We start from the raw sequence: 19,693 nt of genomic DNA, 5'->3' as shown, positions 1-19,693 counted from the left end.
TGAATTAACTAACCAAATTGTTGTTTATATAAAAGTACTTTATTCACAGAAAGATTCCAGGGAGTCCATCTTCTAAAACACTCACTCTTTAGGAATCCATGAAATATTGACACTATTAGTTTCTACTTTTAGGATTTTCTTTGCATTTGATGAAAACAAGAAAACGATGTCAAGAAATTGGTAGTGTGTGTGTATATGTGTATACATGTGTGCATATATCTGTGTGTGTGTGTGTGTACATATGCTGCTTAACATTTATCAAGCATTTTAAGATGAAAATCATCTTGTTGATTATGAAGATGACTATAATTCATATATTCTGTCTGAGCTTTAATTAATTAAGGCAAGGTTTTCCCTATAGTGTAGACCACAAATTATCTCCAGGCAACTCCTAACCCGCCTCTCTCATTTGTCATAAAGGCTCTCTGATGCAAGATACCTGGAACAAAGAAGGCTCTAATCAAATCAGCCTTTGCATTTCCGGATGAGGCCCAACAAACACGTCAATCGTACTAAAAAGCAGAAGGAATCCTGAAACGGAATTTATCATAACACTATGAAGATGAACAAAGGAAGAGGTAAAGGAAAGTAAAATCACCCCTGGCCTTTGTCACTGAGCTCTCTCCCAACATCCACTAGTCAAAAGAGTTAAACTAGAAATATTCAAGGATGATTTTCTTTTTAATCTGCTTAAGAATAAAGCAGCAGAAAAACAAACCCATGAACAGTATTCAGGAGAGAAGGAGTAACAATTAAATCACAAAAGTGGGGCTTCCCTGGTGGCGCAGTGGTTGAGAGTCCGCCTGCCGATGCAGGGGACACGGGTTCGTGCCCCGGTCCGGGAAGATCCCACATGCTGCAGAGCGGCTGGGCCCGTGAGCCATGGCCGCTGAGCCTGCACGTCCGGAGCATGTGCTCCGCAACGGGAGAGGCCACAGCAGTGAGAGGCCCGCGTACGGCAAGAAAAAAAAAAAATCACAAAAGTGTCCTAAATTATTCTCATCACTAGTTTCTGTCCATAGCTCTCCGGGTTCTCAGGGGTAACAGAAGGAGGGCCGGGGCTGCCCTCTTCTCACTGGGAAATGGATGATTTTAAGCAAAACACAGAACCCCTGGGGGGATGGCGGCTCCACTCTACAGGGTAGAACAGCTTCATTCAGGCCTCACTCCCTCAGCAAATGCTCTCTGAACCCCCTCTACGTGATATGAGGTAACACACAGCAAAGCACTTCAATATTTTTAAGATGCTACCCAAAGAATTTTAACTTTTCTAAAGTCATTGATTTTTCACTCTTTCTACATGCATCACATTTACAACTTCTAATACCTTGATATGTTTCCTGTTTGCAGAGATGCCAAGTTTTGATGGGAGCGGGAGGGTGGAAATGGGGACAGGGCGGCAGATAAGAATGGAATAATCCCCCAAATATCACTAACAGTCCTTACAGCCATTCTCTTAGGAGCATATGTAGGAGAGAGCTGAAGAGGCAGCTGAAGAAGGGTAAGGGAGAGTTGTGGATTGTGCTTGCAAGGACTGTTTGTTGACTCAAAACTGAGTGAATTTTCAGCTTCCAACCCTTCCTCTCTTCTTGGTCCTGAGACTGACACACAGTTCAACCTCAAAATCCCCTCGCCTCAAACCCTAAGTATACCTGTACGTGATCGAATGGCCAAACAGCTCAAGTTTGTGCTGGAGTCCCCTGGCACGATTAGTATACCAAGGCAAAAGAAGAGCTTCAAAAGTGTCTTAATTAAAAAAGAAAATCCTTCTAAATCAATAAGTATACTTGGTTCTGTAATACATCAAAGGTAAAAAGTCCAGGTGTTTGAAAATTTAATGACATAAAAATGCTCAAAATAGAATATTAAATTTGTAAAAGCAAGATATGAAATTGAATATATAGCTAGACATCATTTTGATAAATGCACATAACTCCATGGGATAAAAATAAGAAACACTGGAACGTATTACATGTCATTTTCTTTTCTTTTCTTTTTTTTTTTTTGGCAATTTTCACTTTTCCAATCCTCTCTAATGAATATAAGAATAACAAAAACAATAAACAATATTTCTAAATGGCAGGTTTAGGGTTCAACCTGGCTAGGAAAAATCAAACTTCACTGTGTTAGCACATGCCATGAGCCAGAACTATGGATTTTGAAAGCCCTGACTCCATAAGACAAACTTCAGCCATTTCTCCAAAGTAACTAATGAAATATTTTTTAACCAAATGTAAGATGAAGTATAATATGTTAAAGAAATCCACTTTAGAAACCACTCCGTTAACTCAAATGTCAGGACACAGCAAAGATAAGCTCCTTAACTACATCCCAGACTCCAGTATGATTTGACTCATCCGATCCACTGCTTTCTGGACAGTTAGCCATCAGCTTTGAAACATCCTGAACAATTCAAAATGAATGTAGCTTTTGGCATTCTTAGTTATTTTCCTCTTCTGGCATCCATAGGAAAAGATTTCTGTATTTATAAAATGTGGGATTTGCTTATCTATAGAACTCTTTTGTTATTTCCATTTGGGCCTGGGGGGCATGGGGTGGGAGGTCTAGAGTGGACCTTGGTAAAAAGGAAATGCCAAAAGATGCTTGCCAAAGATTCAACACATCTGAGACGTTATGAAAGTGTCCAAATCAACACAGTTGGCAAAAGCATCATGTGGTATGCATGCCTTATTCTTTCACTTTCTGCCTTTTTTCCCTATAAATTTTCATATTGGCCCTTTATCAATCTCATTCTCATTATGAATGAGAAATAGATAATGAACATCTAGAATAATGTAAACTAAGCAGTATGACAGCAGGGATATTTTGAGGCTTAAGCAAGTCATTGCTAGAATGGATTCAGTTGTCAAAATTGTATCCATATACAATATATATTATATATATATCCTGCCTTGCAAGCTTTGGATATTTTACTCTCTTATATTAAAGGGAATATCCTTTATCAAGGAATGTTAAGGAAAAAATTCTATTCTGCATAACCCAAAGAAAACTGTTATTAAATGAAAGGGGGAAAAAAAGGACTTATTGTTGGTAGCAGAAGTTGGATCCATACCGATTATAAAAATAAAGGCTCTGGACACCAACACGTCTTTCTCCTTCGAAATGAAAGTTGTAGGTTTGTCAGAGTCAGCAATACTTACAGACAACACACCTCCTACTTCCTCAAAGCAACAGGAATCTTATACTACAGAATTTAAAGAGAAAACTAGTGTTTTGCTCTGGAAAGTAAAAAAAAAAAAAAAAACAAAAACTGAATATGAGAGTAACGCTTGGTATAATTAATGATGCCCGAGCGTGATCTGGGATTATACTCTGGCTCCGGCATGCATAGAGCAAGCAGCAGCCCCAATATACCAGGTGAAACAGCTCTGTGGTGATGTTGGTAATCCAGGAGTCTCACCATCAGGAAGACTCATTCCACAATCTTAGTCTTAGTTGGCACACAGCCAAAACCAACACAACCCAACACCTACACTCTTGAAAATCACCTACACTCATATTTTTATGATCAAGAGCCATTAGTGATATAAACAGGATGATTTTCATGAGCTCAGCCACACAGAGCACTCCGTTGACATCACAAAGCACAATACATCTTACCAGGGAATCCTGGCTGGGACTCTTGGCAGGGATTAAACAGCTGAGGCAGGGGGAATGTGGACCTTTAACCAAGACCACACATTTTAAAGAAGCAGTATGGTCACCCCTCCTCCCTCTCAGCAGCACCATCATGTTGAAAGCAGCTCTTTTGCCCCTATCCTGTTTGCCCATTTCTGTTCACCTCTAACCTTAAAAGAACCTAATTATATGACGGAGATCACCAAGCAATTGAAACTAACTCCTGACCTGTGCTCCCCTGACAGCACACCATGCCTTGTCTAACCTGTTGATTCTTTTCCTAGATAAAAAGAAGAATGAAGAATTAAGCAGTTAAAAATGACTAGCTCTCTAGGCCCTAAAGCCCCCCTAAGCAATCCTGCAGGCAGATCACAGCAGGTAAGATAACATCTGAAGAGAGTCAGCCAGTCTGCACTCAATGGAGAATGATGCAGAGTCCAACCTCAAGCCTCGATGAGTCACTGAGATTCTTCTCCCCGCTTTTTCCCTTTAAAAAATGTCATTGCTGAGCAGAATCTTCAGAGTTGGTCTCTGGACACGAGTCCACCTTCTCCCCAGATTGCAGCTTTTCTGATTAAAGCACGTTTCTTTTTTACTGACACTTGGCTCTCGAATTATTGGTTTATGAGCGGCAAGCAGCTGAACCTGGTTACAATGTGTGGGAAAATGTCAGAAGACCTTGTTTATAAAAAATTCAAAGAGGCAAATGCATTTTGGAACTGATAACTTGTTTGAAATACTCTGGGTGTGTCAGTCATCAAAATCAGTCAGCCAGTTTTAATGATTAAGTTTGAGAGAAGACCTTATAAATGATCCAACAGGGCGAGAGGAAGAAACACGTGAATTCTAAGTCTGACCTGGTGAAAAACATCTTTCTAGCAAGCACTTACTCCATCTCCACAAATCCACAGTACTATTAGAAGCAGGGGTAATTTTAATATATAAGGAAATTATATTTATCACTATGCTTCCCTAGGAAATTCTACTTTTCAAAAATCGGACTAACTTCATAAAAAAATGATACCATTGTTTTGATCTTCACACCCTAGATGGACAAAAATAGACTGAGGAAAAACCACCTAGAATTTGGGTGATGTTTCCAGAGCTTTTCGTGCATTGTCAGTTTCAAGGCAAACTGAAATTGATATACTAGGAACAGGGAACCAGGCTCTCATTTTTTCCCTTGAAAAATATGAAAATGTTGCTTCTATTTGCCAGTCTGAAAACCAAAGAGGGAAGTCAATGAATCTAAATTGAACCTTTCGTGTATTGTTCCTAGAGGGGTTTTTCACTTGGAGTTATGGTGATTTCCATTCCTTCTCCTGGAAGCAGGGCACAAGAGGGCTGACTTTGAAATGCTAAAAAACAGTCAGTCTCAGATTTCTGCCTCGCTTTCATCTGAACACGTGATTTTGAAGTCTCTCTGCCAAAGAGTCCTATAAGTTTATAGGGTTTACGCATTCAATATGCAGAAAAGGGAAGTAGGTAGAACTAAATCCTAATTTCCAAGCTAACATGGAGAAATTCAGCTTTCTCTCTACTGCTTGGGACCCTAAGACATTTTGGTGCAAAGTCAAAGAACTGTTAACAAAATAAGTTCCCTTTCAAGAAACACAAGATCAAGATCAGACAGAAGACAAGAAGGAATAGAAATTGGAATTTTTGAATCACTGAATGAGTTTTAATTCAAATGAGAATGCACCTTTGAACAGAAAATATTAAATATTCTAATCACATTAAAATACGATACGCAACTTCTTGCTCAAGCTTTTTCTTTTAATACATTGTTTAAATCAATGGAGGTATTTTCATTATACTTTTAAAATCCTGATTGTAAAAATTATTTGCTATTTTTACTAACTTAACAATCACTGCTTTAAATAAACAACTAAATAAGGAAATGTTTGTATTAACTGCCTACATCTACGGTCATGCTATGTTTGATACACCTCCAGTATCATTGGCTTGTTTCTGAACAGTGCTAGTAGAAATTATATTGCCTCTTTCCATTTACCAGCTTTGAAAAACCTGAATAAATGTACCAACATGTTGACTGCCTCCTTAACCTTGAAATATTCCTTTCCCTGGAACATAGCACATATATCACTAAAATTACATGGATGAAGGAGCTACAAATTGAGAATGTTATTATTAATAGGCTGTCGAAATCTGTCAAAATCTTACATTAACTGTGGTACTTCAGAGCTCATATTTTGAGCAAACTGAATGAACTAACTTGTGGACTTTAATGAATATTTAGCCATATTATTTGAATATTCCATGAAAAAAGAGAAAAATATTAATAATGATTTTGGAGGAATAGTATTTCCTATGTGCTTTTTGTAATAATGGTACAATTACAAGCTGAGAATTCACACATAGCATCACTAACATAAAAGGATTTGTAAGGCTAGGTAGTAGGCTGTGGGGATACTACACAGAGATTTATAGTAGAACGGGCTGACTATAAATACAATACGCAATTCCATATGCAATTTCCACATCAAAATAAACCTCAGTACACAAATTACTGGCACTTATTAAAGAGGATATATATCCCAAAAGAATTCTGATTCACCAGCAACAATGAATAATGTCAATATAGGATAAAGTAAAAATGTCTTTCATTTCTGTATTTTATCCATTTTAATCTTTATAGAATATCAAGGGAAGAACAATTAATATTATTTAACTGAGTGGCCCCTTCAGGAAGAAACAACGAATACTTCCTGGAAATTGGAGCATAAGTCACTTCCTACCATGAATCTACTCACTCTGTAAATGTATAGATATGCAAAGACTTAGCAGGACACAATAAATACATGTTGAATAAATATATGACCTTGTCATTCAGAAACTCATTAATTTAACGACCTCTAAATCACTCATGTGTGCAAAATCATTTCCTTCCTTCCTTCCCCATATTCAATTAGTCCTGAGGAATTCTTTCTCCATAGTCTCTCTTATACTTATGGTTTTCTTCCCACTCTCTTTTGCACTATTTATATCATCATTCTTATTATTATTTTAATGTCTGGACCATTAGTTTATTCTGTGACATCAGTTTATTCCAGAAGACAATAACAGCACCCAGCTCGTGTTTTGTGAAGATTGGATAATACATGTGAAACATGGAGCACACAGTGCATGCTTCATAACCACTAGCTATCAACCAATCCCTTCATACCGATCAAACTGGCCTACTATGTGCCTACATGCCCATTTCACTCTTGACCTTCCTTTAATCTGAAATATACCGACACCCATCAGAATTGTATATATCTTTCAATGCCCACCTTGTTTCCTTTATCCCTAAATTGAACTAAGTACCCTCATTCAAGTCTTTATTCACTGTTCCCTTCTTGAGGCAGCCTACTTTTTTTTTTTTTAACATCTTTATTGGAGTCTAATTGCTTTACAATGGTGTGTTAGTTTCTGCTTTATAACAAAGTGAATCAGCTATACATATACATATATCCCATATCCCCTCCCTCTTGCGTCTCCCTCCCACCCTCCCTATCCCCCACCCCTCTAGGTGGTCACAAAGCACGAAGCTATGTGGCTGCTTCCCACTAGCTATCTGTTTTACATTTAGTAGTGTATATATGTCCATGCCACTCTCTCACTTCGCCTCAGCTTACCCTTCCCCCTCCCCGGGTCCTCAAGTCCATTCTCTATGTCTGCGTCTTCATTCCTGTCCGAGGCAGCCAACTTTAATCATTCTATTTAAAATCACCGTGCTTCTCCCCGAGAGCTATGACCACCTTATGCTATTTGCTCCATACAAGTTGCCACCTTCTAAAATAGTACATGATTGACTTACTTACTTATTACCCTTTTGTCTGTTTTCTTCCTTTAGGGATGAACTCCTAGAACAAAGCCTACTGAGTCACTCAATAAAGAATATGGAAAAATGGAAAAAATGAAGTTTTTCCAACCCTAAACATTTAACTGATTTATATAAAGGAGCATAGCTTTTGGAAAAAAAGCACAGTGAGGTGGCATCCCCATTTTTTAGATCTGTCTCTGTTTCTTACTAATTATGAAAATATGTCAGCCAATCATTTCACATTTCTGTATCTTGGTTTCCTCAGGAGTAAAGTAAAATATTTTGATCAGCTTATCTGTAAGAGCTCTTACATCTTTAAAATGTCAATGGTTCTCCTGCAATCCTGTTTCATAAAATTCAGATACTTCCAAATCACTGTTATCTCATCATGGACAGCTCCAATCATCACATTAATTTATTGACTACATCTGGATAATGAGTAGATTTCTGCCTTGCTAAAATGATAGAATTTGAAGCTTCTGCAACTGCTCTCCAACAACGAAGAGAATTTCATTGTCTTCTTATGGACCGGACCTGCACACTATTTTGTGGCAGAGTAAGAAGTCACAGCAGTAAATTTAAAGTATGCACCCATATGCTTGTCCACAGCAACGTGAGTAGATGGCATTTTGCCAGCGAGGAGGGCTTTCTCTCTCAACCCATCTAAACCATGGAGCTCTGTTTCTCGCTGACAGGTGGAGTGATGATTACCCTTCTCAGCTCTCCTTCTAATTCCTGAGAACAATGCAGATAAGATGGTAACACAAATCACACAGAGGAAAAGCCACGTGAGCAAACCAAATGAAAAGGGTAGTATATCCACGTCTTGGTCAATATGTCCCTTGGAATTCCTGTCCCTTTCTTCAAGCCCGTTATAGCAATAGCAAGGCATCAAATTTAGAATTCAAGGAAATGCAACTTAATTTAAAAAAACTGCATAATGGTAGCTCACGACTACATAATGCTATGTACCAGGGACGACTCCAAATGCTTTATATACATTAACTTATTTGATCCTCATAACAACCTCAAGAGGGAGGTATAATTATTGCCACCACTTCACAGACAAGGAAATTAAGGCACAGATAGTTTACATAATTTTTCTCTGTGCTTAAAGAAAAAATTTGGTTTAAATCCGCTCCATGATGCCTTCAAAGCTCTGAAATTCTAATTGCAATTATGTAATAACCCAGTACATTTAAAATATGTATCAGTCTGGGGTTAGAATTCCCAATATAACTCAGTATGTCCTAATGAGCTCAGTTTTTAAGAAAGTTATAACCTAACCCACTATGTCCTCAAGACATTACCAGACTCACCATTATGAAGATTCTATATTTGATAAATCCCATTAACAAGTAGCATAGATCATCAAAAGATTTTGATCCAAAACGGATAAAATTAAAGTTTCAAGGTGATAAAGCATCAGCTATTTAAAAAACTCAGCAATCTAGAACAACTAATTTCCAAGGGTTTTGAGAGGCCAAAGACTTACTATATTGATCCCCGTGTTTTTATAAATGTTTACTGATTGGTAAAATGTAGCTATGTGCACCTGAGGTTCCAGAGTGCAGGTGAACTATAATTAGAGGATCACAGGCATATGAAACTGAACTTCCTAAGCAGGGGTTAAGGTAGATATCTCCTTGCTGTCACTGAAGTAGAAAGATAAAAAGACTGAAGAGATTATTTTATATATATATATATTTTTTCCCTATGTAAACCCAAGTCTTCACAGATGACATGACATTGTTTTTTCTCGTCTCTTTGAAAAATCATAAGAGTTGTCTGATGGGAAAACTGTAAAAATCCAGCTTGCTCTAAGGATTATAGCAAGGAAAGATCAGAGCTGTAACACTCGGTGCGGCCACTAATAACTCTTAAGATTTGCTTTGTAGGCGATACTTAGCATCATGTACCAATCAATGGTTACTGATTCCTTTTGCTCCCAGAAGACCAAGCAATTATGACCCAGGAAGCTCCACCAAGGGATTACAAACAAATGCTAACAAGAGTTCAATCCCATTGTCTTTAGATCATTCCATTTAGTTATGGAGATTTTATTGCATGACACCAACTATTTCATCAAACAAATACTTCCTGTTACTTAGCAAAGGAAGAGGCAACAATGAAAGTCATCAGGCTATTCGTAGTCAAGTCTGTGGTTCAGGTCTCATTCACTCTCCCTCCCCCACCCCATCTAGGGAGAAACCACAGGTCTAGACCAACTGCTCCATATCCTCTGATGCTCTGAGACCCTGGCTTCAGAGGAGGGTGGGAGAATTGAGGAAGACGTGCAGCAAGATCACTGGAGAAGAAGGAATGGTGGGGAGAGTGAAGAGAAAAGTAATTGTGGGATGGCAAGGACGTAAGAAATGAGGGGACAGAGAAGAGAGGAAAACTAGAGAAATAAAATTATATCAACATCGGACACCAACATAGGTAGCAAAGTTAAGACTTGAAACTTCTGGTGTCATTTGTTTGCCTGTTAATTATGTTTCCTTTGTGGCCACCGTCTTTGTCCACAACGTTGCTCTCATCTTCAAATGCATATGAATATATGGACATTTGGTTTAATTTTAAATTATGAATTGTTAATAAAATGAATTTGGAAGACACTTTTTTAAAGTAGAGAATTATATGAGTATTAAATTCTGTACTAACTTTTGCTTAAAATAGAGCTCATATATTTCCCCTTCAGCTGAGATAGCAGTACCTCAAGAAAGGCAATTCAAACACTCAAGTGCATACCACTGAAAATTATAGTAAATCAAGTCTCGTCTTGTCACACTATATTCTTGATGAAAAATTAAAAATGCTTTACCTTAGGAAGCTTTCCATTATAATTCATCAAATTTTATTGGGTCTATCAGCTTATTTCCACTGCACTGTCAGAAAAGCCTATACCCCGGTAAAATCTGCCCTAGTATGTTGTCAAATATTTTCCCCTTAGAAGTGGTGGCCTCATTGCTCCAATACTGATTCAGAGTCCAATTTCTGCAGCAAATCTATCATAGTTGAATAAATAAGAATCAAGATGTCCAAAGCATAAAAGTTTTCACATATTTCTAGTTCTACAGTAAAGAATAAATGAAAACACATATATTATTACTGATTACTATACATGTTTGTAGATATAGGGCTAGAGTTTTGTTTTTATTTTTGTTTTTAAACTTATTGATAAACCTTTTCCTCTATACTTTAAGTGACTTTATTTACCCAATTTTAGTTATTAAGTAATTATCAAATCATTTCTCCTTTTATTTAGGATATTATATGTATAAGCTAAACATACATATATTATTTGTATAATTCATATATATATATTGTATTGTTAACCAAATTAAAATAACATCTATGTTTAATTCGGCTCGTGTAAAATTATTCTATGTAAATTATTATTTTTATGCGTTTTGTGAAATTCTGAGAACAGCTTAATTCCTATCTTTTGGGGTCCAGAAATTCCAGTTTGGGACAATGAAAAACGTTAGGTGAACATCATTTCCATTCAGATAAAGAAGGATTCACGATCTTTTCGGTTCAGCTCTTTCTGTGCACTACACCTAAACTGTATGGATTCTTTTTTACTACTCTAACCTTCCCATAGAAGATACTTTCATGACAAACACAATTTTAGTTACTACCTGTCTTTTTCTCTCTTACAAGTAACTCCTTATCATTCTCTCTGTAAGAAAGCCCCTCACACCGTGATTTTTGGACATTACCCAAACAGTAATAATCTATGTAGCCTAACCAATTTTTTATGGGGAAAAATCACTCTTTTTAATGATACTACGGTTTAGGAAATTAGTAAAGTTCTGTATCACTCTAACACATAACAAATTAATCCACTTGTTAAGACTCCCTACAATTTATTCCTAGGAATGTTAACATACGTGAATACTGTTTATATGAATGGTGCTAGAGAGAGGAAGAAGAAAGTTAATACTTCTTAAGCCCTGTTCTAATATCAGGAATTTTTTTTCCACATAGAGTAACTTACATAGCCCTTAACACAATCTCATGAATGTTTTAGGGATTAACATTCCCATTTGTTCTGATGTAAAAACTAAATCTCAAGTGGTGAAGTGATTTGTTCAAGGTCATACAGCTTATAAATGGTAGAACTGGGATTTGATGTCAAGTTTCCAATACAATTTCCACTACACCATGATGCTTCTTCAACTCTTATCTTCTAAGTTTTGCATAAGTTTTCGCGAACTCCCAAACTTAATCTCCAGATTTTGTTACAAAACTACTCTGTCAAGATCAAAGGAGAAGGATAAAGTGAAGAAGGGTGTCAAAGTAGAATGAGAGAGAAAACTGGTACTGGTTTCATATTTACTACATTTTAGGCTTAGGACTTGGTGTTTTCCCATAACTCATTCAATCCCCCAAACAGCCTCAAGAGATGCATACTGCTATTCTCATGAATAAATGAGAAAACAGATTCAGAGGGATGATCTAACTTGCTCGAGGCTGTGAAGAATGGCAGGTAAGATTAAAATTCCGGTCTGCCCCTCACAGACTTAGAGAACAAATTTATGGTTGCCAGAGGGGGAAAGGTGCGGGGGAGGGGTAGACTGGGAGTTTGGGATTGACATGTACACACTGCTACATTTAAGAGAGATAACAAACAAGGACCTACTGTATAGCACAGGGAACTCTGCTCAATATTCTGTAATAACCTAAATGGGAAAAGAATTTGAAAAAGAATAGATCCATGTATATGTATAACTGAATCACTTTGCTGTACACCTGAAACTAACACAACATTGTTAATCAACCCTACTCCAATATAAAATAAAAACTTTAAAAATTCTGGTCTGCCCAACTGGAAAGCTAGTGCCCTAGGGCAAGACAGAAATCAAAGCTGTAAGAGATATCAGCGGTAAACTACTCAGTAATCTGCTTGGAGCATGAATGTTCCTCAACAATGTCACTGATTGAATACTTCCATTAAGAAGAAACTAAATTCTTTCCAAATAAGTAGCACACTTCAGTAGGGGCTAACTTTAATTGTTAAAAAATTCTCCTATATACTACGTTGTTGGGAAAGGGATGTCCAACCTCCACTCCAGAGGGGCATCCTACACTGATCAAAAGCAGAGGGGTAAAACTCTTCTCTAAAGAAGACATCTATAGTGGAGTGATGAAAATTTTACTAGTTAGGATTTAAATAATAAACAGGAAATCACAATCATTTAAATTAAGGCAATACATACTATTTGAACATAAAGGCTACAAACAACTTGGAAAAGAAAAGCAGGGTATAGAGAAGAAAAGGATTATTTCAGTTTTTAGTCTCAGCACTGACACTAAGTAGCTGTAGTGTCCTTGGGCAAGTCACTTCACTTTTCCAGATCTGAGTTTCCTCCCTCAGGAAGTCACTCAGATAATCTCTCCAAATGTTCAACATATAAAATTGTATGATTACAGAAGATCAATTATATTATTCAGAAATGACCTTTGAATGCATATACACACACACAAACAGTGGGTTCAATTCACTGCAGTAAAGATGGCAACAAGGTTTAAGATGATGAAGATCAATCTTATTTCATTCCTACTCGTGTGAACAATATATGAACCCAAGTTCCTTTTCAATTTGAGAACTAGATAACTTAATGACAGATTCCAGCCTTTCTCTGGACAATGAAACTAAAAATCCTCAGGATTATGTTAATGCTCTTGTTCTGTAAGCCATAACAATACGCAGAAAGTATGATTGAAAAAAAATATTTACAGCTATCAACTTGCTACAATCTGAAAGTAATCTTACATTCTTTACATGGCAGAATTATGGATATATTTTCCATTTTAAGAGAGTGTTCCTAAACAGATATTATCTTCCCAACCACTTCAATGGTTTGGTTAAATAGTGTCATAGAGGCCAAACAGGAATCAGCCAAAGTTACCCAGCTTGTTGGTAGCAGAGGTGGGATGGGTGTCGCTTTAAGATAAAGGACATTGCTGGGTAAGTGTTCAGTAGTCCACAGATAGAGAAGAAGAATACTATGGGAGGAACAGGAATGGCAGTCAAAATGTGAATAAAATGAAGGTAAGGGTAAGAAACACTAAATTCAGAGAGTATTTGTGTAGGAAAGTAAAGACATAACTCGAGCTGTGCAAATCGATTCTTAAAATCCACTAGAACAAAAGCTCTATGAGGGCAAGGATTTCACTGTTTTTTATTGTGATATAACCAATCTAGAACAGTGCCTGGCCCATAGTAGGTTTCTGAGATGTATTCGCTGAATAAAGAAAAAGAGTAAACAATAAAAGAAAACTGAAACATGGACATAACAACAATAATAAAAATGCAAACACGAGCATAAAAGCAGGCATGGTATAGTTTATGGCTGATAGAAAGTTCAGTAGATTCGGTGGACAAGAGTAACATTAGATAAGTCATAGTTTTTTTTTTTTTTGCGGTACGTGGGCCCCTCACTGCTGTGGCCTCTCCCGTTGCGGAGCACAGGCTCCGGACGCGCAGGCTCAGCGGCCATGGCTCATGGGCCCAGCCGCTCAGCGGCATGTGGGATCTTCCCGGACCAGGGCACGAACCCATGTCCCCTGCATCGGCAGGCGGACGCTCAACCACTGCGCCACCAGGGAAGCCCAAGTCATAACTTTTTTATGCCTTTCTCAATCTACAAATTATCTCTTCCTTCATGTTTTAAAAGGATACGATGAGGTATTATTAAAAGGGAAGGAAGACAGAACAGAGATGTATAGCCTGGGACATAATGATTTTCTGGGAATGCAGAAATGCTGATATGTATATTTATATGTTTATACAGTGGAAAAGAAGGAGAGATAAAGAAAAGGGATGAAAGTTTGAATCGATGGTGCCAGTAACAAACCAATATATTGTTTACTGGATGGAGACATTTTTTGGTATGTGTTTTTGTAACATGTGTAAATACTGTTTGGTATTAAAATGCAATGAAGTTCTATAGGAAAGAAAAGGCAGGTGAAGATGCATTGATATCTTAGAACGCAATGGAATTTTGACATATAAGGCCACCAAGGCATAATTAGGAAAATAAGAAAGAGTCAAGGTATAATTGGGAGGGTGGGAAGGGAGAGGAAGGAATAAGGAGGAATAATCAAAGTGGGATATTCAGGAAAGAGGTGAGCTGTATAGCCATCTGCTGCCTGTCAAGAAAGAGATCACCCTAGAAAAACCTAAGCTGTTTTCAAAAGCAAGCGGAACACTGTATGTGTGATGAAATAAAAAAGAAAAAGGCCATAACTGCAGAAAATTTAGTGAGAGCAGAAGAAGAAAATCAGAAGAAAATTTAATTTTAATGTTTTAAGTGAACCATACACACGTGACCAGCGGTCACACTGGAAGTACTTCCCTTAACTACCAGACAGACGCCCCTTCAACTACCAGAGTTAGTCTTCAGCTCTAACTCTCTAGAACAGGGGAAAAATGATAGAAGAAAACTGTTGAGGATTAAATTTTGGGAGACAGGACATTACTCTGTTTCCTACTATTTTGGATTTCCCTAAATCTTTCAGTTTTGTGAATTTTAGTAAAAGACTTAATTTTACTAAATCGTTCAGAGTCTGGCTTTCCTCATCAGTAGATTTATAAAATTACTTTGTTCAAATTGAGGAGCTTTCAGCTTTTTCCATCTTAGGCTCTCAATAAATATGGTTAAAGCAGAGAAAAGTTATTTGGAATCACCATTCTGAAATACTATAAGTACAATTGCAAGGACCTAGAAAAATCTACTGGACTTAAAATGAATGCCACTTTTCAATGGAAGGGAAGAAATCCTATGGTATATTCAATTAATTGTGTTGAATTTTGCATATGGCAGTACTTCATATTGTCACTCTGGTAACAATGGCCTGCCATGAAACCCAACAGTACAAAGATTTAAGACAAAGCAAAACAAATTTGGCTTAAGATGAAAATATTAATACATTCTAATAACCAAGAGTCTGTTGTCAAGCAGGTTGTCCCATCCAAAAATACATTTTCTTTCAAGATGGTATGCTAGTTTCCTGGTTACAATTCAATTAATCAGTTCTTTTTATGGTCATCTAAGTTTGCAATCTCCCAGAGTCAGATCTTTCCATATAAACAGAGGGTAAGAAAAATCTTAAAGCCCAGGCAAGGAAAACAAATGAATGGTTCCAGTATTAAGTGACTTGATGAAAACTAAAAACTTAACTAGTCACAATATAATGATCATAGTGGGAAACCACTAACTATGCAGAAAAATATTAGAATTACATATACATATTTTAATTTTTTCATATTTTATATATAGTCTATATATTAAATTATAGCCCTGTATTATATTTCTTAATGTCTACATGTATGCATAGATTAATACGGTGAGAACATGCAGTTATATTGCCTTATGAAAGACATACCCATTTTAGAACGGCTGACATAGCCTATACCTCTAGGCAATTTAAAAGGTGATATTTTGCCTCTTATTACAATAAAGACAAAGAATGTCTGGATTTTAGAAGAGTCAGTGAGGGAGAGGGTAATTCTAGTATTTATGGAATAAAACCCTAATGTGCTAATAGGTAGATTGGTTTGGGAAATAACACAGCAGACACAATTACTAGGATTGTCTCTCTTCCACTCTCGCAGACTCCAGGATAAAGAAGAATCAATTAGCCCTCAACAGACTATGACCTTGAAGACTACAGCTCTGTGCATAATACGCTGAATATGCTGAGCCAGATAGAAACGGAGAATCAAGTCCTGGGACCACGGAAGAGCATGGTTCAGATATGACAATGCCTTTTTTAAAAAAATTAGAGCTGTGACAGCTTCGTGCATGCCAAAACCACGCAGGATGATGAAAGAAAAGACCCGGTTCTTCTGTGACTAAGCGACAGTTTCTTAATGGAAGAGCAAAAAGTGAAACAGATTGCAAAATGACAACCTAATTCCAAGCTTTTTTTTTTTTTTTTTGCTTTCCTTTCGTTAATGGTTACAAGATTCTTAACCAACAAAAGCAACCACTTATGAGTGTTTGAAAACAAAGCTCCCTGGACCAAATCCCTTTCCAAAATAAAAGGAATACAGACGCACAATTTTTAGGATATTCGTGTTTTTGTTGTTTTCAGGCACTAGTTCAAAAAATTAACCCAGAGTGTTCCACACAGCAAACCGTATAGGCAGTAAAGTGTTAACCAACTGTGTAGCCCTAACTTTTCAGGAGAAAACTACTTCCCAGACAGCTTTTGTAGGCTTATCTCCACCGCACTGAGAATGCTGCAGCTGTGCATCTGGCCAGAACCGGCCACTGTGATGCTTTTAGGCAGCAGTAAATCTTTTCCACTCAATAGAAATGCCAGAAAAATCAATGTCCTGGTTTGGAAAAAAGAAAAGGAACTGCATGGAATGTATAATCTATTAAAACACTTAGTAGAAGAATTTACCTTAAAAAATAATTTCTCAAAACGTCACAACATACTTTTTAACATGGTCCTAGATCAGGAAACTGTGCTGGAGCTTTCTTTGTTTGTCTCTGATGACAAAATTACAGCGTTTAGTTGAAGAGTGTTTCATAGGGTCCTCCTTCTTTTTCTGGACAGCTAAACCTATTCAGGCACATTTTAATTAAAGACTTAAGTTGAAAATGATAAAGACAAAGAAGTAACCTTGTCTTCATGGTGAATTGTGCTTCTCTTTGCAAGATCTGTACTTGCTTTTTATAGCCTGTCATTTCATCTGGGTATTATTTCCCGGTCACTTTGCCAGGTGGGAAGAGGCAGTGAATACAGTGATGGCTGTCAGACCTTTAATGACACTTCAGGGATTTGATAAAGATACAAAGCAGTGTCTGCAGAAAGGAGGTTCTTCCCTAACTACACCTGAAAAACAAGCCTCTTTTTTCTTTAAATCTTTGCCACAGAAACTCATGTGTATGAAATGAGCTTGAATCACAAGCACAAATGAACTTTTTCTGCGTTTCTAGAACACACGGCTCTCCTTCATACTGAATATATCTGAAAAAAGATGTTTGTATTCTTCATTACCATCTAGAGGGAACCAGAAGGGGTATTTCATCACCGAATCCTTACCCTCAACTCTCCTTTAACTCTAAGAGATTTTACACACGTTATTCAGAACCAAATTCTCTGATCCTTTACTCTTTTCTAAGTAAATAGTCTCAATGGTGAAAAGTGATAGAAGATAGAGAAACAAAAATAAATTAGAAACATTAAAAAAAAAAAAGCTATAGAAAACTCCTCTTCTATAACGACGTTTAGAACAATCTGACTGGTCGTGGTTTCATCCTTGACAACTTTTCCATTTTAAAGCATTGCAATGACCCAGAACAAACAGCAGTATATCGCTCTGTATTGTTTTAAGAGCGTGGCCTCTCTTTACTCAGGTGACGGATAAAAAGGACACATCTAAAACAAAAAAACGAGGTACCTTACTAATGGATCTTGTACTTTTTAATGACTGTCAAGGAAGCTACTTAAACATTTGATTACAGAAAACAAAACTAATTGGACAAACCATAATGGAAAAGAATATGAAAAAGAATATATATATGTATATGTATAACTGAGTCACTTAGTTGTACAGAAGAAATTAACACTGTAAATCAACCATACTTCAATAAAACTTAAAAAACCTAATTTGGGAAAATCCTTTCATGCAGATTTGTACCACGTCCTGAATAAAATAAAACTGCCCCATAATAAGGGCTCAGCAACTCAAACCACTATCTGAGCACGACAGCAACCGTCTGATACTGCTGAGAGGTGAGCGCTATACACATCTAAAGATTTCATGCGGTATCAGGAAGAATCGATTAAAATACAAACGTGGGGAGAAGTGGTTTAGGGAACAGGAAGAAGAGATGGAGAAAGAGAACAGGCAGCTTGGGCTGGCTGGGAGGCAGAGGGTAACAGAAAGGTGAGGAGAGGTGATCGGAAGTTTATATGGGAAAACAAAAAGACACACGATCATACTCACTGCTGTACAGAAGTCATGTTTATATATATATATATATATATATATGGATGGTCTGATGTTTTAATCTTAAAAAGTGGTCTGATGTTTTAATCTTAAAAAGTGTTAGAAATCAGTGGAATGTAACTGAAATTCAAGCATGGCTCCCAGACGCTGAAGTTTTGGGTTCCCCACCCCAGATTTAACAATCCAGGTAGAGGGAGCTGCTGCTAGAGCATCAGTTCTAACCAGCAGTTCACACGGTCTTTTCACTCATCTCTCCACGCCACCCCGGAGCATCCCAGTCACATGATACACTTAAACCAAACCATGCCATTAAAATCCAAGAAGAAAAGGACACAGCTACACACTCTAGAGAACACTTCTGAGGACCTCAAGCCCACCCCTCTCCTTTACACATCATCAACCGTCTGTCTCTACTTACAAAGTTTAGGAGCAGTCTGGAGATTAGTTTCTGTTGCTTGTGGCTGAGTGGCTGCCTTGGGTGTTCTCACCTCAGGGTTCCGAGTGGGTGAAGGGAAGGATGGAGCAGTGGATGGCAGGAAAGAAAAAGCGAAAATACGATTCTTCGGGGTTGGTACCGCTGAAGGCTCAGAGGACACAACGGCATTGTCAACTTGCACTGTAACTTGAACCTCAGTTTCAGAGTGAGCCCTAGAGACAGGTGAAGTGTATGCCTCAGATGATACCCACACAGCTGAGGCAGCAGTTGGATCCAGAGAAATAATAGGGTCCTGGCCTAACCCTCCGGGGTCAAGGTGAGTGGGAGAGTCATACTCAAAAATCTTGTCCACAAACACCCACTTGAGGCCGGCGATGCAGAGGCAGAGGCTGACTAGGCAAGCCAGAATGGGGACGATGCAGATTTTCTCTGAGTTGAGGCAACCTCTCAGGCGCTCAGCTTCCAGGCAGACACAGCAGGGAACAGCCAGGCCCACGAGTCCCGGGGACCTGCCATCTTCGGTCTGGGTCTCCGGCATGTCTTCTGCTGCCGGAAGCCCATCCAGAGATGGGTCTGCACTCAGCTGAGTGGAGGGGCTGGAGGACCTCTCAGCAGCTGCCTCGGGCATGTCTGGGGTAGAAATCTCCATCGGCTCACCTCCAGAAGGCCTGGCCTCCCGCACCGTCCATTACCATCCCCCAACCAAATGATACAGCATCTTACCGGGGGAAATCGATAAGTCCTCCAAGTCCAGAGCCATTACCGAAAGCAAGAGGAGTTCAGGAGGAAAGCAGGCGGAGAAGAAAAGAAA

At 38.0% G+C, this 19,693-nt stretch overlaps 1 protein-coding gene across 7 annotated transcripts in view; it reads right to left on the bottom strand.

Annotated features, from left to right (window-relative positions):
- The window catches only part of LOC111173487 (pro-neuregulin-1, membrane-bound isoform), a 227,125-nt gene that overhangs the window by 104,566 nt on the left and 102,866 nt on the right, over positions 1 to 19,693 (bottom strand). Inside the window, exon 1 of one of the 7 annotated variants that reach the window (XM_022571163.2) lies at positions 18,865 to 19,531. The exons of the other annotated variants lie outside the window; for them this stretch is intronic. Within the exon in view, the coding sequence (XP_022426871.1) occupies positions 18,865 to 19,531 (667 nt within the window). Of the gene's footprint in view, positions 1 to 18,864; positions 19,532 to 19,693 lie in introns of those variants that run through there. 7 annotated transcript variants of the gene reach the window in all.

Source organism: Delphinapterus leucas, chromosome 21 (genome assembly GCF_059928025.1).
Source record: "Delphinapterus leucas isolate spDelLeu-1000000601 "Yukka" chromosome 21, BTC_Dleu_Yukka2, whole genome shotgun sequence".
NCBI lineage: Eukaryota > Metazoa > Chordata > Mammalia > Artiodactyla > Monodontidae > Delphinapterus > Delphinapterus leucas.
This window is presented reverse-complemented; position numbering and strand designations above follow the sequence as displayed.